The sequence below is a fragment of the Erythrolamprus reginae genome, chromosome 12, assembly GCF_031021105.1.
Source record: "Erythrolamprus reginae isolate rEryReg1 chromosome 12, rEryReg1.hap1, whole genome shotgun sequence".
Taxonomy (NCBI): domain Eukaryota; kingdom Metazoa; phylum Chordata; class Lepidosauria; order Squamata; family Dipsadidae; genus Erythrolamprus; species Erythrolamprus reginae.
The window spans coordinates 4,791,646-4,817,651 of NC_091961.1; the positions used below are offsets into that span (position 1 = coordinate 4,791,646).

Genomic DNA, 26,006 nt, shown 5'->3' on the forward strand with positions numbered 1-26,006 from the left:
ATATAGTATATATAATATATGAGATAAGGAAAGACAATTGGACAGGGGACGATAGGCACATCAGTGCACTTATGTGTGCCCCTTACTGGCCTCTTTGGAACCTGGAGAGGTCAATCGTGGAGAGTTTAAGGGAGAAATGTTGGGGGCTGGGGGCTGACACCACTGAGTCCGGTAATGAGTTCCACGCTTCGACAACTCGATTGTTAAAGTCATATTTTTTACAGTCAAGTTTGGAGCGGTTAATAATAAGTTTGAATCTGTTGCGTGCTCTTGTGTTGTTGCTGTTGAAGCTGAAGTAGTCGTTGACCGGAAGGACGTTGCAGCGTATGATCTTGTGGGCAATACATAAATCGTGTTTTAGGCACCGCAGTTCTAAGCTTTCAAGACTTAGAATACACTTTGTATTCTTGTATGGACTGCACCAGTAGAGACTAAACCAATTTTGTTGTATACATGATGTACAATGTCAGTAAAGGCTTTGAACTTGAATTACATGCCAACCTAGAACACAACATTAAAACAGCATCTCTTCTTGCTATAAACACTATCACCATTTTTTGTTGTTATGATTTCAGTACCCCTTGTGACAGGCAGAAATTAATTAAAGTTTTTTTAGTTGTTTGGTGATGGGTCTTTCCTATTAACTGCTATTTTGAAAGTATTAAAAGCATTGGAATGGTACCCAAATGTGGGTACTTTTAATAAGGCATAGTTCCGAAATCATAATATTACTTCCCTTTTTAAAAAAAATCAGTATATTTTGAAAAATAAGACTGATTATCTAAAGAAATTATCATTGTGCTATTTGTAATGATAACTTACTGGATCAAGTTAGACTTGAATCTTCTTGGTAGAAAAAGGTGTGTCCACACTACTGGATTAATAACAGATGTTACAAATCAAAACTGATATGGTTTATCAGACCTGGATGGGAGGAAAGAATTTACAGTAGCTACAGGTGTGGCAGGAAGTAACACAGGGCAGGTGCATCTAGTGCAACAAACACTATATATTATTACATTTATATTATGCCATATGCATTTCTTATTCTTTAATATTACTAATCCTACTGTAGTGCTTTCTGTTATATGTTTTATCATTATTTCAGACTAACAACAGGAGATAAATCACTTCAAATTATCTACTTCTGGTAGATTGAAGAATTTGTTTATCCTAGGAATCTTTTTTTTTTATTGCTAAATTGACTTGCAATCAGTCTTATCAGATTTCTTCATTATTCAGAGTAGTACAGTATCAGAAACAGGTATGTTTATAAAGGAGAAAAGAGATTGCAGTTGGTTTCTGTCACCATCATACCTAGTTTAAGCACAATGTCCCAACTTTTATAGTCCTTTAATGTCAATATACAGGGTGCATTCCAAAAGTAATGCAATTGTTTTTAAAAAAGTAATTTATTGAACAAATTTGCACAAACACTTAAAATTCTTCAAAGTACTGTCCTTGGGCCTCTACACATTTTTTCCAGCAACTCTGCCGTGACTGGTACGCACCCTGGCAGAGTCACTGGAAAAAATGTGTAGAGGCCCAAGGACAGTACTTTGAAGAATTTTAAGTGTTTGTGCAAATCTGTTTAATAAACTACTTTTTAAAAAATGCATTACTTTTGGAACACACCCTGTATGGAACAGTTTGCTTGCAGACTGAAGAAAACATTAGAACTAACATTTTTCATTCATGCTACTGCACGAATCCCAGCGACTGATAAGGTCCCACAGAGTTGGCCTTCTCCGGGTCCCGTCAAATAAACAATGTCGTTTGGCGGGCCCCAGGGGAAGAGCCTTCTCTGTGGCGGCCCCGGCCCTCTGGAACCAACCCCTCCCAGAGATTAGAATTGCCCCCACCTTCCCTGTCTTTCGTAAACTACTCAAGACTCATTTATATCACCAGGCATGGGGGAGTTGAGATATTCCTTCCCCCTAGGCCATTACAAGTTATGCATGGTATGTCTGTGTGTATGTTTGGTTTTATAATAAGGGTTTTTAGTTGTTTTATTATTGGATTGTCACATGCTGTTTTTATCATTGCTGTTAGCTGCCCCGAGTCTACGGAGAGGGGCGGCATACAAATCCAATAAATTATTATTATTATTATTATTATTATTATTATTATTATTACTATTATTATTATTATTATTATTATTATTATTATTATTATTATCACCCACAAACTTGTGCACATTTTCATGCAGAAGGTATTTTGATGACTGCTAAAACTGTGCAATTAAAGTGCAAAGACAATATATCAAGTCTAAAAAAGTAGATCCAACTCATTGTAAACTGTTGCGAAGAGTATTTACAAAGTTATGGGCTAGCGCAAGCTTTTTAGATGGCATCTCTGTATAGAACTGAAAAAGCATTGACAATCCTCAGAGATTGCAACAAATGCTTAAGTGCTTAAGGTATTTCTAGCCCTACGTAGCAATGCACTGTTACTTAACAAAGAATCCATAACTGCTAAAATCAACTGGGAATTTGCCACTGTATATTAATGGGATACGGTTTGCTTTGCACTCATACTGAATTCAAAGTGACCAGGGGCTTTTAGTCACAAACTGTATATCAGGATGTATAGACTGTGGTAAGCTACTTAAATATCCCTCATTCCCGTTATAAGATGAATACAAGCAGAAGCTGGACAATTTCTTATTGTGGATGGTTTAATTTGTTTACATCACTGAACAGAGCCATTTCCATCCCTTATAATGTTATGATTTTATTCTGCTGCCAGTAGTAGATGATATAAATGTTCGTGGCTGTGTTGACTTGTGAAATTATTATTAACTTTACATTTTCTGCCTTTTTAATGGGCATTCAACCAATGTATATGGTTCCCTCTCTCACCCTCATTGTTATCTTACAATTAGGCTGAGAGGCAGGGTCTGCAAAAACACCACCACCTTCATAACAGCCATAAATGTTCATAGACCAAACACCTTCTTGGAAGTAGAGGAACCTTCCTACAAGAGGAAGAGGATGTGTTTCTTTCTTCCAGAACAGAGAATAACTTTACTGAATGAATAATGATCCAAGGGAATCAGGAAAATATATGAAACAACCCTATTTAACCGTTTTAGCAGTTCTGTGTTAGCAAAAACTTCACAAGAGAAGGATTTAGGGGTAGTGATTTCTGACAGTCTCAAAATGGGTGAACAGTGCAGTCAGGCGGTATGGAAAGCAAGTAGAATGCTTGGCTGCATAGTTAGAGGTATAACAAACAGGAAGAGGAAGATTGGGATCCCGCTGTATAGAGCGCTGGTGAGACCACATTTGGAGTACTGTGTTCAGTTCTGGAGACCTCACCTACAAAAAGATATTGACAAGATTGAATGGGTCCAAAGACGGGCTACAAGAATGGTGGAAGGTCTTAAGCATCAAACGTATCAGGAAAGACTTCATGAACTCAACCTGTATAGTCTGGAGGACAGAAGGAAAAGGGGGGACATGATCGAAACATTAAAATATGTTAAAGGGTTAAATAAGGTTCAGGAGGGAAGTGTTTTTAATAGGAAAGTGAACACAAGAACAAGGGGGCACGATCTGAGGCTAATTGGGGGAAAGATCAGAAGCAATGTGAGAAAATATTATTTTACTGAAAGAGTAGTAGATGCTTGGAACAAACTTCCAGCAGATGTGGTTGCTAAATTCACAGTCACTGAATTTAAACATGCCTGGGATAAACATATATCCATCCTAATATAAAATACAGGAAATAGTTTAAGGGCAGACGAGATGGAGAAGGAGATCTTTTTCTGCCATCAATCTTCTATGTTTCTATGTTTCTATTTTATCTGAACTTGTAAATGAGCTGAGAGGCGTGTATACTGTACATAGTATCTGGAGAAAATAGAAAAGAATAATAGAGTAATAGAATAATCCTTTGGAGGCAGAGATTGGTTCTTACTGGTTCAGACTGGTTCTATAGAACCATTAGCAGGAATTTCCCCCCACTTGCTGAACTGGCAAGCCGGCAGGCCACACTCCCAACTGTCTCTCTTGGTGGCACATAAGCCCTGCCCTCTTGTTTTTCGCTTCTGTGCATGTGCAGAAGCTGCTTTTCGCTTCTGCACATGCGCAGATGCTTGTTTTTTTAGCACTGTACTTACGTGTGTGAGAGAAAGCAAACCGGCAATGAGGTAAGCCAGAACCTACCAGTGCTTGGAGGTCTTCTAGTCCAACAATAACAACAACAACAACAACAATCACAACAGAGTTGGAGGGGACCTTGGAGGTCTTTTAGTCCAACCCTCTGCTTTGGCAGGAAACCCTACACCCACTTCAGACAAATGGTTATCCAACATCTTCTTAAAACTTCCAGTGTTGGAGCATTCACAGCTTCTGGAGGCAACTTCTCTTCCACAGATTAATTGTTCTCACGGTCAGGAAATTTCTTCTTAGTTCTAAGTTACTTCTCTTCTTGTTTAGTTTCCACCCATTGCTTCTTGTCCTACCCTCATGTGTAATTCACAGTCTTTGCCACAGTATAGCTGCTTCTCTTTTTTTTGTAGAAAGGAAAGAGTCGTGTACAAGTCCCAAATATGCCTCTGAAATTTAGCTGGCTGAATTTTGATGGCATGATTTCAGGACCTTTTGAGAAGATTAGGAGATTAGTAAGATTAGCCTGGGACCGGCTTACCGCTTAGAGCAGTGATGGTGAACCTTTTTTTCCCTCGGGTGCTGAAAGAATGTGCATGCGTGCTATCGCACATGCTTGAGTGCCCACACCCATAAATCAATGCCTGGAGAGGGCGAAAACAGCTTTCCCAACCCCCTGGAGGCCCTCTGGAGACCGGAAATGGACTGTTTCCCAACTTCTAGTGGGCCCAATTGGCTCGTGTTTTACCCTCCCAGGCTCCAAAGCCTTCCTTGGAGTCGGGGGGGAGGGTAAAAATGCTCTCCCCCATCCCCTTGGAGGATCTCTGGAAGCCAAAAACGCCCTCTTAGCTGGCCAGCACACACATGCATGTTGGAGCTGAGCTAGGGAATGGCTCTCGTGCCAGCAGATATGACTCCGCGAGCCACCTGTGGCACCCCGTGCCATAGGTTCGCCATCACTGACTTAGAGGCTTCTGCACCCAATTCCCATTTTAATCCCCCCTCCAAAACTTAAACATTGATTTTAAGAAGTCACCCCTACCCCTTTCAAGCATCACCAGATACCTTTCTGGAACCCTTGAGAAGATCAAGATAAGTCTACATCTCTTATTAATCTTTTCTGTTGCGCTACAGTAGATTTAATAATAATACAGCAATAAATTGGTGGTGGTTCATCGTTGCTACCTTTTTGTTTGTAAATGTTTCGAATGATGATTCTGTCCTACATATAAACTATTATCTGGATTACAATATGATTTACTTTCAAGGCACTTAAATGCACATTGCTGTTTTAATCACGATTAAATTCAAGCCTATACATTCTGAAAGCAGGTCTGTAAAGTGCTTTTTATAGTTAAATTAACTTCTATTCAAATCAAGGTTAGTTTGGCTTTATAGCCCGTTTGATAATTTTTTAAATCGTTTCTCCATTAAAGGCATTCGCATATAACAGGAAATAAAAAAAATCCACCAGAAAAAATTCAAATGCACTTTTCAGCATCCATGTATTAAATGCCTAAATGGTCTTTGACAGAGCTGAAATGTTTTCAATGAATACCTCGTAGGGATACAGCTGAGAAATGTGCACATTGTCCTTGTATATTTCCCTTTTCTTTCCTCATACTTTACCTCCTATCTGGTGTACCAGCTTACTTGTTGTTTTTGAAAACCACAGTGACCTTTTTTGCCATGGCAAAGACAATAATTATCTGCTGCCTGAATTTCCTGTGCATATAATGGCCTCACAGGTTGGAAGGAAAGCATTCGCAACTTTCCTAGCAACCTGGAGCCCAGAGAAAAAAGTCCAGTGCTATCAGTCTGTCATTCTTTCTGTGACATGGTAACAGCACAGCCTCTGGTTCAGGAGAATTCCCCAGGGGGCTGTGCTGCCATCTATAAAGCCATGACACTTTAAATATAAATTAGCAAGCAAACCATAGCTCCCACCAGCAGGATTAGGCACAAAGCAATGTGTCAGGCAGATTTGAGAGAGAGAGAGAGAAACAAGTAAAATGAAGTTAAGCAAACTTGGGAAAACTTTCACCAGGCAAAATATTACAGCATTTCCCCCGCCTCCAACAAGATCAATGAAAAGGAGATTTTAATATCCTAGAATGGGAATTTATTACAAATTGTACTTAAATCGATAAGGACAAAATAGGTTCAAAGTCAAAGGCTTTAGTGTCACTGTACAACATGTATACAACGAAATTGGTTTAGCCTCTACTACTGCAGTTCGTACAAGGCAGGAGCGGATTTATTTATTTCATTTATTTGATTTTTATGCCGCCCTTCTCCTTAGACTCAGGGCGGCTTACAACATGTTAGCAATAGCACTTTTTAACAGAGCCAGCCTATTGCCCCCACAATCCGGGTCCTCATTTTACCCACCTCGGAAGGATGGAAGGCTGAGTCAACCCTTGAGCCGGTGATGAGATTTGAACCACTGACCTTCAGATCTACAGTCAGCTTCAGTGGCCTGCAGTACAGCACTCTACCTACTGCGCCACCCCGGCTCTACCGCCTATTGCTCCTACCGCCACCAGCACGTATGCCCACAGCTTCCAGTGTAGTAAATGTCTGGAACTCTTTACCTGCTCCTGTTGTTAGTATCTCTAACCCCCATACTTTTTACCTTAAACTGTCCACCATGGACCTTACACATTTCTTAAGAGGGCCTTAAGGGGGGCGTGCATAAGCGCACCAGTGTTCCTACCATCCCTGTCCTACTGTATCAGGTTGTATGCACTCATTTTATGTGTTTGTGGCTAGGTTTTGCTTCTTTATAAAGCAAAACATAGCCATTTATCTGTGCCTTTTTTCATGTGTCCTGTTTCTTTGCACTTGTTGACCTCTCTAGGAATCTCCTGGGAGGAAACAGGACCGGAAAAGGCGTGGAGAAGCCTCCGTGGGGCCTCTCTAGGAATCTCCTGGGAGGAAACAGGGCCTCCACCCTCCCTGTGGTTTCCCCAATCGCACACATTATTTCCTTTTACATTGATTCCTATGGGGAAAATTGCTTCTCCTTACAAACTTTTCTATTTAAGAAGCTGGTCACAGAACAAATTAAGTTCGTAAGTAGAGATGCCACTGTACATGGTTTTTATAGTGTGTGAAGTAATCAGGACTTTGCCTCAGATGTAGATTTGCTGTGTTATTTAATGGTTTGTTCCAGGTAGCAATAGTGAATCCCAACCCTGTTCCCCTTTTTTCTCCCTGCCTATTCCTATTCTTCTTCTAAAACAAAGTCCACCCAATATGTAGATTTATGAAAGAGCTGGTTCCATTTTACATAATTTTTATCTCTTTTTCAGGGTACTGATTTGAAGACGGGGAACCTGCAAGGCCGTGTATTAGCAGGTAAGCAGAAGCCCTCGATAGAGGGAGCCTTCAGCTTACGACGCAATTAAGAGACCTAAAATATATGTTGCTAAGTGAGGTCTTCATTAAGTGAGTTTTGCCCCCATTTTACAACTTTGCCTGGCCATATTTATTAAACTGAATCACTGCAGTTGTTAAACTGTGTAATCTGGTTTCTCCACTGACTGCCTCTCAGAAAGGCACAAAAGGTTATCCTCGTCTGGTCGTAAGTGTGAAAAATGGTCATTTTCCAGTGCCATCGTAACTTTGAACGGCTTCTAAATGAACTGTTGAACGTTGAGGGTTACCAGTACTTCCTAAGAATTTATGTGTATCGCTGGGTATCTGTTATGGAGACTTCTATGTTTGTGTGAGGAAGCACAGATTCTTGTTCATATGTGTGATTTTGTGATATTGATTGCCTCCAAACCAGGGGTGGGTTCCACTTTATCTTCGCCACTGGTTTGTATTGTGATGTTTCACACGCATGTTCCGCTTGTGCATGCGTTCCTTTGCACGGTTTGATTTCCTTGAATGCTCAGATGGTGGATTCTGCCTAAAACAGAATCCGACCTTTATTTTTTTCAGATTATTATTATTATTATTATTATTTTATTATTTATTAGATTTGTATGCCGCCCCTCTCCATAGACTCGGGGCGGCTCACAACAATAACAAAGACAATGTAAGAACAAATCTAATAATTTAAAAAAACACTAAAAACCCCATTATTAAAAGCAAACATACACACAAACATACCATGTATAAACTGTATAGGTCCGGGGGAGATGTGTCAGTTCCCCCATGCCTGACGGCAGAGATGGGTCTTAAGAACTTTACGAAAGGCAAGGAGGGTGGGGGCAGTTCTAATCTCCAGGGGCAGCTGGTTCCAGAGGGTCGGGGCTGCCACAGAGAAGGCTCTTTTCCTGGGTCCCGCCAAACGACATTGTTTAGTCGACGGGACCTGGAGAAGGCCAACTCTGTGGGACCTAACCGGTCGCTGGGATTCGTGCGGCAGAAGGTGGTCCCGGAGATAATAATAAAGGTTGGTATTAACCCAGGGGTGGGCAGGAGGGCTTTTTTCCAAAGCAGAGAATGAGGAGAAGTCATCAGAACACAGGAAAATTCACCAAAAATTGGGGAGGTAAAGAGGGCAGCCCCACAGACCAGCATTGCCCGAACCAGATCGGTGACACCAAAATTACATCACCAGAGGGTCACTAACAGTTCAGGCGATCTGGTCCAAACCGGGAGGAAACCACCCCTGCTCCAAACCAGTGAAGGTCCCATCTATTCAAAGTGCATCATCCTATTGTTCACTGTCATTCAACAATTGGATTTTATTTGTCTCTCTATTCAGAAACAGAGAAAATGTAAAACTCTATTCTCCTGTATAGGAATGATTCCCAAACACTCTCATTTCCTCCCAGCCGAACTTTCTTTAAAAAGCATCAGGTAATTAGTGATGCTGCTGCATATTATTTTAGACTCTTATGTGACCTAATGGAAGTTCCTGCTAAGGTGTGAAAAACCCACCCGCACAAAAGCCTTTCCCAAATTATTTCAAGGGATTTCATGAAAATTCTATTTAAAAAATCAGTGTAACTGATTGAAAAGAGGCACTTATGCATTTCAGAAGATTTTTTTTAGAACGTCCCCCCCCCTCCAAAACCCCCCCAAATTCTCCAGCAGGAATGAAGTAGGTATGATCATTCGAGCAATTTCCATATAAAGAAAACTCTTGCAGGCAGACAGGAGATGGGAAACCCCCATTTTTAGGTTTGATAAATAAATATTAAATTAATTTTTTGCTATTTGTAATGAGAGTTGGGGATGTTCGCTCTGATTTTGATGTAGTTTGACTGGGAATGAGCTGGATACAACTAACCTGAAAATTACCTGCAGTACTTTTTCAAGAAATTTTCCAAGAAAACCCTATTTTACATATCTGTCCTCATTTTCAAAAATATTTTTTTAAAAAACCCTAAGTATGAATAAGAGGATTGTACATATTTTCCCCTCATTGTACTTTTCTGTTGGTCGTCTTCTCCCTTCTTTACCTTACATTACAAATTCCTTAGGAATTTGTTTTGCTTTTAAAAATGCAAATAAGATTCAGTAAGGTAAACTTCTGACTCAATATTAGAGCAATATCTTTATTATGCAATACAATCTTTTTATTTATTTATTTTGTCAAGTACATATTGGCAGTATACAAGGACATAACAATGTTTATATACATGATACTAGAAAGAGAGAAACATTAGGACAGGCGACGGGAGGCACGCTGGTGCACTTATGCACGACCCTTACTGACCTCTTAGGAATCGGGAGAGGCCAACAGTGGATAGTCTAAGAGTAAAGTTTTGGGGATTTGGGGATGATACTACTATGTCCCATGTGAGTCCCAGATATAGTCTTAGAAAATACGTTTTGAACTGGCTATAGCTATGACGGCAAACCTATTTTTTTAAAAAATATATATATAATTTTATTGATTTTTAAAAAATTTTTACAAAAGACAAAACATAAAGCATAAATGTGCCATCACCACAAAGAAAAAGAAAAATTCCCTTCACCAAGGAAGATTCAATTTTGTATCCTTCATTGGCTTCGTCTCTGGGTTACATTGTTCATTCTTTATAAAGTGATTGAATTTTATTTCTTACATTTGCATCGCTTACTGATATTGTTAATATATAATTTTTGACCTTCTCCCACCGCCTCATTGTTGCTGCTAATTTCTCTTCATTATAATTATGTAGTCTAATTTCCATAATTTCATAGTGAATGTGGTCCGCCATGTATTTGCACCAATTTTTTATCGTCCATTTATTGTCGATAGCTATGACGGAAAACCTACAACATGTGTGCCAGAGATGGCAGGAGAGCCCTCTCTGCTGGCACATGCGCCGTCACCCCAGGACAGATCTCTTTGATGTCTCTTTCATGAGCCACTGTTTTCCCTGCAAAGAATGAAACCAGCTCACGAAAGAAAAAGATCTTATTTCTTGCTGCGCTGCCAATGTTGGGATGCCCTGCCTCTCACTGGCCAGCTGGTCTTTGGATCTGTGCTGCGCATGTCCAAGTCACTGTTTTCTGTGCGACAGGCCATATCCATCATGTCAACTGTTTTGTTTGTAAGAATGATGAAAATATTTATTTTATTTTATTATTATTATTTATTTATTTGTCAAACATGTATAGGATAGTAGTAGTGATGGGTGAACCGAACCTGCACAATTCGGGTCCGTACTTAATTTTGCAGTGTTCGGTATGCCGAACACGAAATTTTTTGAAACTTCGGGCACAGTTCAGGGTCGTGTTTGGCGTTCGGAGCTTTGACGTCACTGGCAGGTTGCTAAGGACGCCAAGGTAATCATTTCCTGGATTCCATTTTTACGTGAAGACCTCCCTTTGAAGGAGCTGGGGAATCCCTCTCACGAAGAGATTCTGGGGGCGGAGCCTTGACGTCACCGGCAGGTTGCTAAGGACGCCAAGGTGATCACTTCCTGGATTCCATGGAATCCAGGAAGTGGTCATCTTGGCGTCCTTAGCAACCTGCCCGTATACGTGAAGTCAAACCTCCGCTCCCGGAATCTCTTGGTGGGATTCCCCATTCGGGTTCAGTTCGGGTTCGGCCGAATTTTGCGTAAAGTTCGTCCGAACTTGCAGAACCCGAACACCGTTGGGTTCGCCCATCACTAGATAGTAGTTTGTATAAACATAACATAAATAAAACGTAATGATAAAAGAGGACAATAGCACAGTAGAATAGGGATGGTAGGCACAATGGTGTGCTTATGCACACCCCTTACAGACCTCTAAGAAATGGGGAGAGGTCGACTGTAGACAATCTAAGGTTAAAATTTTGGGGGTTTGGGGAAGTAACCACAGAGTCAGGTAGTGCATTCCAGACATTGATCACTCTATTGCTGAAGTCGTATTTCCTGCAGTCGAGTTTGGAGCGGTTTACGTTTAGTTTGAATCTATTACCTGCTTGTGTATAGCTACGGTTGAAGGTGAAGTAATCATTAACAGGAAAGACATTTTGATGTATATGATTTTATGAACTACAGTTAGATCAGATCGGAGGCGACGTAGTTGCAAATTGTCTAATCGCAGTATTTCAAATCTGGTGGAATAAGATATTTAGTTGCGAGCGGAGAAGCGAAGGACTCTTCTTGCGAAATATTTCTGGACTCTCTCGATTGTATTAATGTCCGATATGCAATGCAGGTTCCAGACAGGTGAGCTGTATTCCAGAATTGGTCTAACAAATGTTTTGTAAGCTCTGGTTGGCAGTGCAATGTTGCCAGAGAAACTATGTAAGACTAGATTAACAACTTTTAGTGCTTTTTTGGTATTCCAGTTTCACTGATCCTGGGACTTGGTGCCACCTACCAGGCTTTTCCATGAGCTGGTGGGTTTTTTGCCAGACTGGGCAATCATAAGAAAACTAAGGATTTTTTTTTTTTACTTATAAAATTCTGAAGTGAGAATAGTGCAGCAGGAAGTTAATTTGTGGTGGTTACATTCAAGAAGAAAGAGTAGCACCCCCCCCCCCTTGATTAGGCTGCGGAGAATTTTATCTCTTCAATTTCTTTACATCATGTCATCTTCTTGAATCCAATCTGAAATGCCCTTTGAGCTAAGATTGGGGTTTTAAACCATTAAGGAGCATCTGCATACATAATAGCTCTGCTTGATATTTGATTCTCCCCCCCCCCTTCACAACACGGAGGGAGGGGAAGCCATCAAACCCACCAGTGAGGCATTCGAGATTGACAGCGAGTAATGCCCTGATTTCATTTACATCTGAGCTCTTCGGGAATTAAGTGTAGTTCCCCTCTTGCTGGTTCTTATGGCAACCTATGCAATTGAGAGAGCATATGGAAGCTAAACTAGCTAGAAATATTGAGATGATTGAAGTTGGAACTTGACGGAAAGGTCTGGATTTCTGCTTTTCAACTAACATCTTGTCACAGGCAGGAATGTACTATGTTTTAAGCCCCTGTCATGGTCAAAATGCATGCTAGCCGAGGGAAGCTATTACATAGTTTGCCGCTTCTGCAAAAACAGAAAATAGTGCTTTTATAAACTCTACAGCAACCAGTGGCTGTCCTCAAACATTACAGCAATAGCACTTAGGCGTATATACCGATTCACAGTGCTTTACAGCCCTCTCTAAGTGGTTTACAAAGTCAGCCTATTGTCCCCAACAATCTGGCTCCTCATTTTACCCACCTTGGAAGGATGGAAGGCTGAGTCAACTTTGAGCTGGTGAGATTTGAACCGCCAAATTGCAGGCAGTCAATAAAAATGCCCTGTAGTACTTCTACTCTAACCACTGCGCCGCCACAGTGAATTATTATTTTATTATTATTTATTATTATTTATTGGATTTGTATGCCGCCCCTCTCCGCAGACTCGGGGCGGCTAACAACAACGATAAAAACAGCATGTACAATCCAATTAATAAAACAACTAAAAACCCTTTTTATAAAAACCAAACATACACACAAACATACCATGCATAACTTGTAATGGCCTAGGGGGAAGGAATATCTTAACTCCCCCATGCCTGGCGATAAAGGTGGGTCTTGAGTAATTTGCGAAAGACAAGGAGGGTGAGGGCCGTTCTAATCTCTGGGGGGAGTTTATTCCAGAGGGCCGGGGCCGCCACAGAGAAGGCTCTTCCCCTGGGGCCTGCCAAACAACATTGTTTGGTCGACGGGACCTGGAGAAGGCCAACTCTGTGGGACCTTATCGGTCGCTGGGATTCGTGCGGTAGAAGGCGGTTCCGGATGTACGTATTCTGGCCCAATGCCATGTAGGGCTTTACAGGTCATTACCAATACTCTATGAATTATGGTAATATTGTGACTTTATCGTCTGTTAGTTATAGTCTTAGCAGATCCAGTTTCCCATATCCATCCAGCCATGGATCTTATCAAGTTTAGGTCAATCATTCTCTCCCAGTTTACTCTACTCTACAGGGATGTATTGAGAAAGGGCCTGGTGGGTAAAGTTTGATTAATATGTAAATTAAAAATAATAAATGCTAAAAAAAAAGTTTTAAAAATATTTAAAATATTTTCCTATTCTTTTAAGAGAATTTGTTAGCTTATTGAAGGGTTCTAACGTGATTATTTTTATTTTCATGTAAATTATTGGTAGGGATACAATTAGAACTGAAGAAGCTTCTTGAATGAGAAGTGACATCAATTAATTTAATATTTAAGTATATCAATAGCTCTGTAGCTTCATATTTCCATATCCAATGTTTGAGTACCTTATGAACTTAGCAGTTTAATTTTTTAGTTTTATTTCTCTAGTATTCCAATATTTGCATTTATCTCCTACAATCTATGTACAATATTTCCTTTTATCTTCCTATGAGTATTTAAAATGTAATGAACTTATAAAAGTTAATAATAAAAAGTACAAATAATATACTTGGCTGGGTTTGTAGGCTAAGATTTAACCAGTTTGTATTACATGGATCCCCAATGGGTTTATGACTCGTTGTGTTAAATGAATCCACCCAGCATGGTTAATTCACTAAACTATTACTGTATTTCTTTAATCATGTCTCAATGTACTGTACATTACTCTCTTGCTGCAGTCATATGTTTGCATGATAAGACGGAGTGGCTGTGGGTTTTGCCTCCCAAGGACAGTTCCATCTGTCCGTCCATTACCCTGGGGGGGGGGGAATCATTAACCCTCTCAGAGAGGGTCCGCAACTTGGGCGTCCTCCTCGATCCACAGGTCACATTAGAGAAACATCTTTCAGCTGTGGCGAGGGGGGCGTTTTCCCAGGTTCGCCTGGTGCACCAGTTGCGGCCCTATTTGGACCGGGAGTCACTGCTCACAGTCACTCATGCCCTCATCACCTCGAGGCTCGACTACTGTAACGCTCTCTACATGGGGCTACCTTTGAAAAGTGTTCGGAAACTTCAGATCGTGCAGAATGCAGCTGCGAGAGCTATCATGGGCTTTCCTAAATACGCCCATGTCACACCAACACTCCACAGTCTGCATTGGTTGCCGATCAGTCTCTGGTCACAATTCAAAGTGTTGGTTATGACCTATAAAGCCCTTCATGGCACCGGACCAGAATATCTCCGGGACCGCCTTCTGCCGCACGAATCCCAGCGACCAGTTAGGTCCCACAGAGTTGGCCTTCTCCAGGTCCCGTCAACTAAACAATGTCGGTTGGCGGGACCCAGCCTTCTCTGTGGCGGCCCCGACCCTTTGGAACCAACTCCCCCCAGATATCAGAATTGCCCCCACCCTCCTTGCCTTTCGTAAGCTCCTTAAAACCCACCTCTGTCGTCAGGCATGGGGGAATTGAGACTTTCCCTCCCCCTAGGCTTATAAAATTTATGCATGGTATGTCAGTATGTATGATTGGTTTCTAAATTGGGGTTTTAAATTAACTTAAATATTAGATTTGTTTACATTGTATTATTATTGCTGTTAGCCGCCCTGAGTCTGCGGAGAGGGGCGGCATACAAATCTGATTAATAAAGAATAAAGAATAAATAAATAATTTTTTATCCATGATTAAAATAATTACTGTGTTTTTTGGTGTACCTTTTTCCTTCCTAAAAGAGGCTGAAAATTTGGGTGATTTTTCTAAGCTTTTTTTTTCAGTCCTAACAAGGTGCTAATGATCTTCCCAGCTTGCAGGCTTTTTCATTGCTACTCTCTCCGAGGAAGGGTTTTTTCAGCTTTAAGTCTTTGCAGGCTTTTTTTCATTGCTACTCATTCCAAATAAGGGTTTTTCCAGCCCTAATCAGGGAATTGAACAATGTGGTGCAGCTGACCAGACTAAGAATGCTAGCCAGATGAATACCTGATAGGCAGATTTCCCCCCTATTTTCCTTCTCAAATCTAAGGTAGATCTTATACTCCAAAAAATACAGTAACCTGACTTCCTAGGTTCACATAAAAAATTCATTAAAAACAAGTGTGTTTTCACAACACACTAAACCAAAATGTATGTAGTTAATTTGTTATTCAGTCTCTTTTGCTAATACTTGTCATTTCCTCCCAGTAATAAGTAACCACTTTCCTTTCTAAAAGCCATTTCTTTATAAATGCATCACCATTCACAAAGGTCAGACTTATGTAACTCTATGATCGACTCTTGAGTATCATAGAGTCACGTGGATAATTGTAAAATTTAGTATTTCTATAGCTGTATTCAAATGACATATTGAGTCACAAATTGGTAACCACATTATAACCTAGGATGAAATACAAACTCATCCTATATGATTAGCTGAAAGTTGAGAATATTGGGTTACTTGGTTAATTAATTAAACCAGATTGCGTTCCTCAGGCCTATTTTCCCCCCAATATCTATTTTTCCTCTATAATAGTATCCAATTGAAGAGAAGCAAGATGAAAAAAAAAAATCCATTTCTCACCTCCAAATTATTCCTTTGTAAGGCTATTTCAGCCCAAAGTTGAAATTTGGAGAGACAAGGTTAGTAATGAAAAAACGATGAGAAGAAAGGTATTTAAAATAGTATCCCACAGGTCAGGGAAATGGCGATAAGAACATCAATGCATTCATTATCTGCTTTTTCATTAAAGGATGGTGTTTAAGGTGGCTAACGCGTAAAAAATAAAAAACCAACACCAATGAAAGCATTATTGAAGTATCATTAAAATAGAGGATTGCACTTATGCAGGTCAACAGCCAACCCACTACGCAAATCCAAGGCTGCCTGCGAACCTTCAGTTGAGGTCTCATTCCAACCTAACTAAGGAAAAGTATTCTTCGTTCATTTATTTAGATTCACATTTATACCCCCACCTCCACAATTGCATGCAGACTTTCAACATTTTAAAAAACCCAACAGTAAGAACAATAAAAATTAAAAGTACAAAATCAACAGGAAAACATCATACTACTGATCCTACATCACAATCATGTACATCAGAATGTACTCCCTGTTAGCGACTACTTCACCTTTAACAACAACAACACAGGAGCATGCAATAGATAGAAACTAAATGTATATCGCTCCAAACTAGACTGCAGAAAATACGATTTCAGCAATAGAGTGGTCAACGCCTGGAATTCACTACCGGACTCTGTTGTTTCTTCCCCCAATCCCCAAATCTTCAACCTTACATTATCTACAACAGACCTCTCCCCTTTTCTAAGAGGTCTGTAAGGGCCGTGCATAAGTGCACCTTTGTGCCTAGCGTTCCTGTCCTAATGTCTTTTTATCTTTTCTATACTTTATACTTATATTATGTTAAACATACTACAATACAATACTATATTTGTATGACAAACAAACAAAAAAATGAATGAATGAATGAATGAATGAAAAATGAAGGAATGAAGGAATGAAGGAATGATTATGGGTGAAATGTTCCCGGTTCTCTTGTACCTGTCAATCGTCGGAGAGCCAGTCGCGAAGGGGGTGTGAGGCTCCGCCCACCTGCCTGGATGCCACCATTTGGGTTCTTTTACCCTCTGCGTATGCGCAAAGCATTCTCTCCATATGCAGATGGTAAAAGAACCCAAATGGCGGCATCTGGATGAATGGGGCAGAGCCTCACACTCCCTTCACGACTGGATTGACAGGCACAAATGAACCGGGGGTATTTCATCCCTGCTACTGATCATATATAATATATTTCTAGATCAGGCTGAGGGATACAAGTGTTCAAGGTATAGTGCTGTGAAGATTGATTTTCTTCTTGGGCTGGTTTCCAGTCAGAGATAAAAGACCTAACCTTGGGCCTCCATTTTGTGAGGCTCCCAATGTCTGTTTAGATTCTCAATCATTCAGGTACTAGGTGGCTCAGCGGCTAGGACATTGAGCTTGTCAATCAGTAAGGTTGGCAGTTTGGTGGTTCGAATCCCTAGTATAGGTCTCCTGGATGAGCAGGGGATTGCACTAGATCAGTGTTTCCCAACCTTGGCAACTTGAAGACATTTGGATTTCAACTCCCAGAATTCCCCAGCCAGCAAATGCTGGCTGGGGAATTCTGGGAGTTGAAGTCCAGATATCTCCGAGTTGCCAAGGTTGGGAAACACTGCACTAGATGACCTCCAAGGTCCCTTCCAACTCTGTTACTGTTAAGGTGATGGTTGTTAAGGTGAAGGTGAGATTGTGATCCTGCTGCATAGCGCACTGGTGAGACCCCATTTGGAATACTGTGTTCAGTTCTGGAGACCCCACCTACAAAAAGATATGGATAAAATTGAACGGGTCCAAAGATGGGCTACAAAAATGGTGGGAGGTCTTTAGCACAAAACTGATCAGGAAAGACTTCATGAACTCAATCTGTAAACTCTGGAGGACAGAAGGAAAAGGGGGGGACACGATCAAAACATTTAAATATGTTCAAGGGTTTAAATAAGGTTCAGGAGGGAAGAGTTTTGAACCCAAGAACAAGGGGGCACAATCTGAGGTTAGTTGGGGGAAAGATCAGAAGCAACGTGAGAAAATATTATTTGACTGAAAGAGTAGTAGATCCTTGGAACAAACTTCCAGCACACGTGGTTAGTTAATCCACAGGAACTGAATGTGAACATGCCTGGGATAAGCATATATCCATCCTAAGATAAAATACTTGAAATAGTATAAGGGCAGACTAGATGGACCATATGTTTCTGTGTCCCAAAGGTGTTTTTTCCAAGAGGCAAGTGGATTTTCTTGTGTCTTTCTTTTTTTTCTTCTTCTTCTTTGAAACCTTGGCAACTTGAAGATATCTGGACTTCAACTCCCAGAATTCTGGGAGTTGAAGTCCAAATATCTTCAAGTTGCCAAAGTTGGGAAACACTGATTTAGAGTATATCGTGTTTCTAAAGCTCGTTTTATTATTTATTATTTGGCTTGTTTTATATTGTGTTGTGTGTTTTGCATTTATTCTTTATCTTGTTTTGGTTTTAATCCTGTGTTACCCGCACAGAATCACATCTTGTGAGTTATTTTATTTAAATAAATATTTCTGAACAGGGTAATGAGAGGCAGACAAACTGGAACGAGTCTAAAATTAGGTAATGCTTTGGGGCTTGGGTGTTATCCATTTGGAAGACAGGTTAGGAGAGGTAACTAGAGGTGGATTTGGAAAGAGAAGGAACTTAATCTAAGCTTGAATTGGTTGGGAAAACCAGGTGAGGTTAAAGGGAGTTTTTTTTCCCAACAAAGAAAAGACAAGCACATTCTTGCAACTTGATGGAAAGCAGCCAGGTAGAGAGAAGGGGTGGCAACATACTCACAGGTTGTACATAACCACCAGGTGCTCCAAAGATTGAAATCTATACCGTCAATCCTCATTTGCTTCTAAGATTATATTCCTTATTAAGAATGTTTAATAATGACCCTCTAAATAGGTATCATAGTTGAAGAAAAATAAAGAATTCTAGTCTGGCGTAGAGCATAAATGTAAACAAACCAAAAAAATTATACAGCTGTTTTTTAAAAAATCCCTCCGAGAAGTAGGAAAAGAAGTCTCAGCAAAACTATTAAGTAAAAGAGAAAAGGTATAGATGAATTCAGTAAATGAGATGGTTATTAAGAAAGAACAACAGACTCATTCCTTTTACAAAGTGGCTGTGTTACAATTTTAGATAAATGTTTTTTTGGGGGGGCTATATATTGTATAGAGCACTGGTGAGACCACATTTGGAATACTGTATTGTGTTCACTTCTGGAGACCTCACCTACAAAAAGATATTGATAAAATTGAACGGGTCCAAAGACGGGCTACAAGAATGGTGGAAGGTCTTCAGCATAAAACATACAAGGAAAGACTTCATGAACTCCATCTGTAGAGTCTGGAGGACAGAAGGGAAAAGGGGGACATGATCGAAACATTTAAATATGTTCAATGGTTCAATAAGGTTCAGGAGAGAAGTGGTTTTAATAGGAAAGTGAACAAAGAACAAGGGGACACAATCTGAGGTTAGTTGGGGGAAAGATCAGAAGCAACGTGAGAAAATATTATTTTACTGGAAGAGTAGTAGACGCTTGGAACAAACGTCTAGCAGATGTGTTTGGCAAATCCACAGGAACTGAATTTAAACATGCCTGGGATAAATATAGATCCATCCTAAGATAAAATGCAGGAAATAGTATAAGGGCAGACTAGATGGACCAGGAGGTCTTTTTCTGCCGTCAATCTTCTATGTTTCTTTGTTTCTATACATATTTGCAACCAGAATTTTATTTTCCTTTTATTTCTGGCATCCAGACTACATCCGACCCACACCACCACCCGAAAGTGGCTACCACCGCTACCAGTTCCTCCTCTACGAACAGCCAGCTGGTGAGGTCATATCCTTGAATTCCGATGAAGCGGCATCTTCTGGTGAGAAAGTCTTTTGCCTCTTTGGCAGTTCAAATATGTGGCTGTTATTAACGTGAATTGCAGGACGAGAATTGGTGCCTTCTTTCTGGGTGATTCCTTTGACTCTGTTTCATCACGGTTAGAATTCCCCATAGGTATACTATATTTTTCAGAGTATAAGATGTACATTTATCCCCCCTCCCCAAATGAGGCTGAAATTTTGGGTGAGTCTTATACTCCGAATGTAGCTTTTTTTTCCCCAGCCCCCAAAAGGTATTTTTTTTATTTTTTATTGATTTTTATTACAAGAAAACATTCACAGAACACAAAACAATTTACTCTGTGATCAATGTTCCCACCACCAAACAGCATTCGTGCCCCTCCACCAAAATCGGGGCGTATTTTCTATTTACCACTTTAACTCAAGAGCACTATATCTTTTTACATATTATAAGGTAATTCTAATTTATTATTTTCCCCAACAAGGTGTTAACCAGTGAAACGATCTTCCGTGCTTTGCTAGCAAGGGATCTATCTTCCAACATTTTTTCATCCCTAACGAGGTGCTTAATGAGTGAAGCGATCTTGGTTGGTGAAGCCTGGTTTTCTCATTGTTTCTCTCCGAAGAGAGAGAAAGAGAAGTCTTTTAGAAAATGTTTTCTCTACCCAACCTGGCGATAAAAAGCAAGCACATGGGCTCAAAACCAGCAAACTTACGTGCTGAAACTGACCAGACTGAGGTCTAGCCAGATGAACACCTAATAGGCAGATTATTTTCTTCCTATTTTCCTCCCCCCAAACTAATGTGTCTTATACTCTGAAAAATACGGTATGTGTATATATATATATATGTTTGTGGAAATGGTGAAAATGCCCCAGCAGGGGGCATGGCTTTGCTTGAAGTGGGATGTATATTTACTTGACAGTGTGGGAAATATTTCTCTCTGTTGCTATTACCAAAGTAAATTCTCATGTCAACTCCGTAAAAGTGACCAAGCAAACCATAGAGTTGGATAAGCCTCAGAAACAGACGGCTCAAGGTGTTTTGCTTAGAATATACCAGGTATGCTGATCCCCAGATTAGGTGAACCTATGCAGACCGTGATGCTTTTAAACAGAGCATGGGGTTTAGAATTGAGGTGGCAAAGCTTTGATGGACAGGGGAAATGTGCTTTTGTTGTTACTGCGGTTGTTCTTTGAAAGACACTATCAAAAGGGACAGGACACGGTGACTGCATCAAATTTATTTTATTATTTATTTATTTATTTATTTTGTTCAATACACAATGAGAGTTTTAGTGGGTATATATATATATATATCTATATACACATAGTAAAATACATGATGAAGGTTATAGAGGAGATACTCATAGTAAAACATATCTAAGAAATAATAGAAAAGAAGGTATAGGAATAGAACATATCAATGAAAGAATAGAAGAAGAGATAGAGGAATAGAAGAAAGGTATAGGAGAATAGGAGAGCAATAGGACAGGGGACGGAAGGCACTCTAGTGCACTTGTACTCGCCCCTTACTGACCTCTTAGGAATCTGGATAGGTCAACTGTGGATAATCTAAGGGTAAAGTGTTGGGGGTTTGGGGATGACACTATGGAGTCCGGTAATGAGTTCCACGCTTCGACAACTCGGTTACTGAAGTCATATTTTTTACAGTCAAGTTTGGAGCGGTTAATATTAAGTTTAAATCTGTTGTGTGCTCTTGTGTTGTTGTGGTTGAAGCTGAAGTAGTCACCGACAGGCAGGACATTGCAGCATATGATCTTGTGGGCAATACTTAGATCTTGTTTAAGGCGTCTTAGTTCTAGGCTAAGGAAGGCCTGGTATTTCTGTGGATGGCACACACAGAAGATGCAGAGATGCTAAGCTTCTTGGGTGTGCTAAGCCCAATTAATTTTATGTTTATTTTATTAATATAGTCAGGAAATAGCATTGCCAAGGCTCAAACATTTGTTGCTATACTTCAGTGGTAAAGTGCATTGAGAGCTTCGGGACCTCAAAGGAAAAGCATTCACGATGCATATGGCCGCTGGCCAATTCTGTGAGTTGGAATCCACATACATTAGTTGCCAAGTTTGAGGTACACTGCCTTAAAAAGCAGGGATGCTGGTACACACATGGTTATGTTTTAATGTCTGAGTAAAGGAGGGAATGTTGGGGGAAAACAGTGTATCTAAGGCAGTGTTTCCCAACCTTGGCAACTTGAAGATATCTGGACTTCAACTCCCAGAATTCCCCATTTTGAATTCACTTTTTGAATAATAAGGACCAAAAAGAAACAAAGTGCTACGAAATATGGAGAGAATTTTTTTAAAAAAAATAGTTTTTATTATATTACAAAGATAAAAAAGGAAGAGCAAATATATCTTATTTTACATCACTATTTCGACATATACTTATAACTATACGATCATTGTACTTATCTTCTTAATTATTTTGTACAGGTATTCCATGTCATTTCAAAATAAAGAGGTTATTATATCGATAATTAAGCATAAATTCTAAACTTTCTGTCTAAATGTTTTGTACATTCTTGCCCTTCCTTCACCCATACCCCCCCCCTTGAACTGTTTCGTAACAGTTCGAAATTTCTTTAATTGTTGGTATGCGGCATATGGCGGCCGCAGTTTTAACAGATTATATTCTGACATACACTTTATCTAAGGTCAGTTTGGATTGAGTTTGATATCAAATCAATTGAAGATTTTCAGAATCTGGTGTTTGCTCACTATCAATGTTATTTCCATGTATCATCTTGTTTTAGTTTTAATTTTTGGCTTTTTTCTTCTTCTTCTTGTTACCCATTCGTAATTTTCCCCCCAAATTTCATAGTATTTTGAGTCTTCTTTGTTTTTGAGTTTTGGGGTAAGTCTGTCCATTTCTGCACAATCATATATTTTCTTAATGATTTCTCTTTCTGATGGTGTATCCTCTTTTTTCCAGTTCTGTGCTATTATAATTCTTGTGGCTGTGATTATATGCTGAATCAAATAGAAGTAATCTTTTTAAAGTTTTTGACCTATTATGCCCAAAAGAAACGTCTCTGGTTTTAATTTTAGTGTGATTGTGGTAATATCCCGGATCCATCCTTGAATTTTTTTCCATTTTTGTCCCCATATAAAAAAGATCTGGGAAATATGGAGAGAATTTTACGTATGGCTTGACCAAAGAGGAAAAAAGGAAGCTATATAAAAGAGTTTTAAAAAATACTAGATTTACCTAAGATTTCAGTAATAATTGATTATATGTGAGAGTTGATAGGGGGGAAAAGGATTGAAGAAATGCAAAATACTTGAAATTTGGTTATACTTATGATTGATTAATAACCGTTGGTAGTATTCACTGTATGATAAATCGATGAGTTTAAATTAAGCTGTCAATGAGACAGCTGGGGTGGGGTGGGTTATGTAAAGTCTGTTTTTGTCCTGTCCATGGTTTTCTCTTCCACTTACCCTTTTTTGTCTGTTTTGATGAATATAAAGATGCTATGATTGAGAAAATGTCTTTTTAAAGAGATATATTTGAAATAAAAATTATTATTTTAAAAAATTATGTCACGGGGGAAGGAGCATGAGGATTTTAGAGAGGCTTAGGTGGGGCATGGCCAAAAAAAGAGAGAGAAGAGGTTGGGAACCATTGCATTAGGAGGATTGGTGGACGGTGGGGTTGAGGTTAGGTTGGGAAGGTCAAGGAACCCGGAAGGATTAGAAGGTAGAGGTTGAAAAGAGGAAGCGGGAGGAAAGCTTCTGAAATGATCAGGTTAGCAGATACGCGTAGGATTCCTTTCCTCCACCCTAGCCGCTGCCCCAGTCAACACCAGGTGGTAGAGCAGGGAGGAAACAAAAGGTTCTTAAAGCTGGCACCAGAACTGACAATGATAAATTCAACCAGACATGCTAAGCAGAACATATACCGCATGCTTGGCAATACGGAATCAAGTTTCCCAGCCCTGCTGATTCGGCTGTGTTCAGAATCAAAGCCTTGCCTGTGATTATTTGATTACGTTTCCATGCTCTAGTACAGTGAGGGTGGAGGCCCTGTTTCTTCCCAGGAGATTCCTAGAGAGGCTCCACGGAGGCTTCTTTCCACCTTTTCTGGCCTTGTTTCCTCCCAGGAGATTCCTAGAGAGGCCCCATAGAAGCTTCTCCTTGCAGAGAAGCTTCTATGGGGGAACCGCCTGCTACCGCACGAATCCCAGTGGCCGATAAGTTCCCACAGAGTTGGCCTTCTCCGGGTCCCGTCAACTAAACAATGTCGTCTGGCAGGCCCCAGGGGAAGAGCCTTCTCTGTGGCGGCCCCGGCCCTCTGGAATCAACTCCCCCCGGAGATTAGAACTGCTCCCATCCTCCTTGTCTTCCGTAAACTACTTAAGACCCAACAATATCGCCAGGCATGGGGGATTTGAGACACCTTTCCCCCAGGCTGACTATAATTTATGTTTGGTATGTATGTGCTGTTTGGTTTTTAATTATGATAGGGTTTTTAGTTTTTATTAATATTAGATTTGTGCCAGTATAATATTGTTTTTTATAGTTGTTGTGAGCCGTCCCGAGTCTTCGGAGAGGGGTGGCATACAAATCAAATAAATTATTATTATTATTATTATTATTATTATTATTATTATTTTCCAGTTACAGTTTTGGAGGCTTGGGTTTGTTAGTGGAAAATGGTTCTTGAGAAGAGGCAAAAAAAATCTTGAACACCCGGTTCTTATTTAGAAAAGTTCGTAAGTAGAGGCATTTATAGGTAGAGGTACACTGTATTAGTAACCCAGCTGCGTGGCAAACCTATTTAAAAGTACATGTATACTTTCCATTGCATTTCAATTGAGAATGGGTGGAAAAGAAACAGCCAAGCAGGAGGACAAATTATGGTGGCAGATGTAAAGGTGAAGGAGATCTCGGATACTGTGAAACTGAGAATAGTCTTTGCTCGTGTATCCAAGAGCTTTAGGAGTTTCATTGGTGACACCTCAGAGCTATCATACATGTCAAGCAACGAGATCTAAATCATGAATAATAAGATTTGGCAACTGAGTTGCACAAGCAGTCTTCAAACAATGTTAATAAAATAACAGCTCTGCTGAGCCAGGCACGTTCTTAGCATGGAGGGACAACTAATCTCCCAGAGGAAAATGCTGCTTTCAGAATTCTTTGCACAAGTGGAAATTCAGGACAGAGATGAATAGAGAGAGATTCAGGAATAGGAAGGTCTCGCCTATGGCAGCACGGCACCTCACAAGAAGCATCAAGCACATATGGATCCCAGCGGCCAGTCAGGTCCAAAAGAGTTGGCCTTCTCCAGGGGCCTAGGGGAAGAGCCTTCTCTGTGGTGGTCCCAGCCCTCTGGAACCAACTTCCCCCGGAGATTCGTACTGTCCCCACCCTCCCAGTCTTTTGCAAGACTTTGAAAACACATCTTTGTGGACAGGCCTGGAGTCATTGAGAATTTTTAAACACCTACCCTGGCCTGTGAGTGAAGAATATTAGAATAAATGTGGATGCTTGTTCTTTTAAATATGTAGAGATTTTTAAAATATTATTTAAACTAGAATTCTGTGTGCTTTTAGTAGTGATATTTTTAGTGTATTTTAATATTAGATTTCTTCATGTTAGTATTTGTTTTATTGTGAGCTGCCCTCAGTCCTCTGACCAAGGAAGTGACAGGGAAGAGGGGAGTTTGGCAGACAGCCCAGGAGGAGATCAGTCATCTGTATCATCCCTGGATTCTGAACAAGAATTAATGACACATCCACGCATGTGTAGAGTGATGCATAGGAGACAACAACTGAAGGATTATTACAAGAGAAAATGAGGCCACCTGTGGTTGGGTGGGGCTGCTGTAATTAGTGCTACAGATAAAAGTGCAGTCTGGTGTGTTAGCCTCATGGCAGTTTATCTGATTAATTGTTTTGTCAAGATAGTGGTTTTTGCTGTTCAGGATTGTGTGTGTGGACTCTCTGGACTTTAGAATTGGACTTAATATCCCAGTTATTGGGCGAGCAATTGGACTGCATTTAACCTGTGCAATGTGTGTACCAGAAAATCCCTTTGACATTTAAAAAGGGAGCTGTTTCTGTTTTTCTGTTTATAAAAACATTTGGGTTTTCCTTTTATCGTGTGGTGTGTGTCTTCCTGGACTAATTACCCTGTAATTACGGGCGGTTGAGACACGCCGGCAGAACAG

The 26,006-nt window shown here is 40.1% G+C and overlaps 1 protein-coding gene across 2 annotated transcripts in view; it reads left to right on the forward strand.

Moving 5' to 3' along the window:
- Window positions 1-26,006, forward strand: part of PEBP4 (phosphatidylethanolamine binding protein 4) — a 257,724-nt gene that overhangs the window by 207,338 nt on the left and 24,380 nt on the right. For both annotated transcript variants that reach the window (XM_070765245.1, XM_070765242.1), the window contains exons 5-6: window positions 7,427-7,472; window positions 19,707-19,823. In XM_070765245.1, coding sequence (XP_070621346.1) covers window positions 7,427-7,472; window positions 19,707-19,823 — 163 coding nt within the window. The remainder of the gene's footprint in view (window positions 1-7,426; window positions 7,473-19,706; window positions 19,824-26,006) is intronic.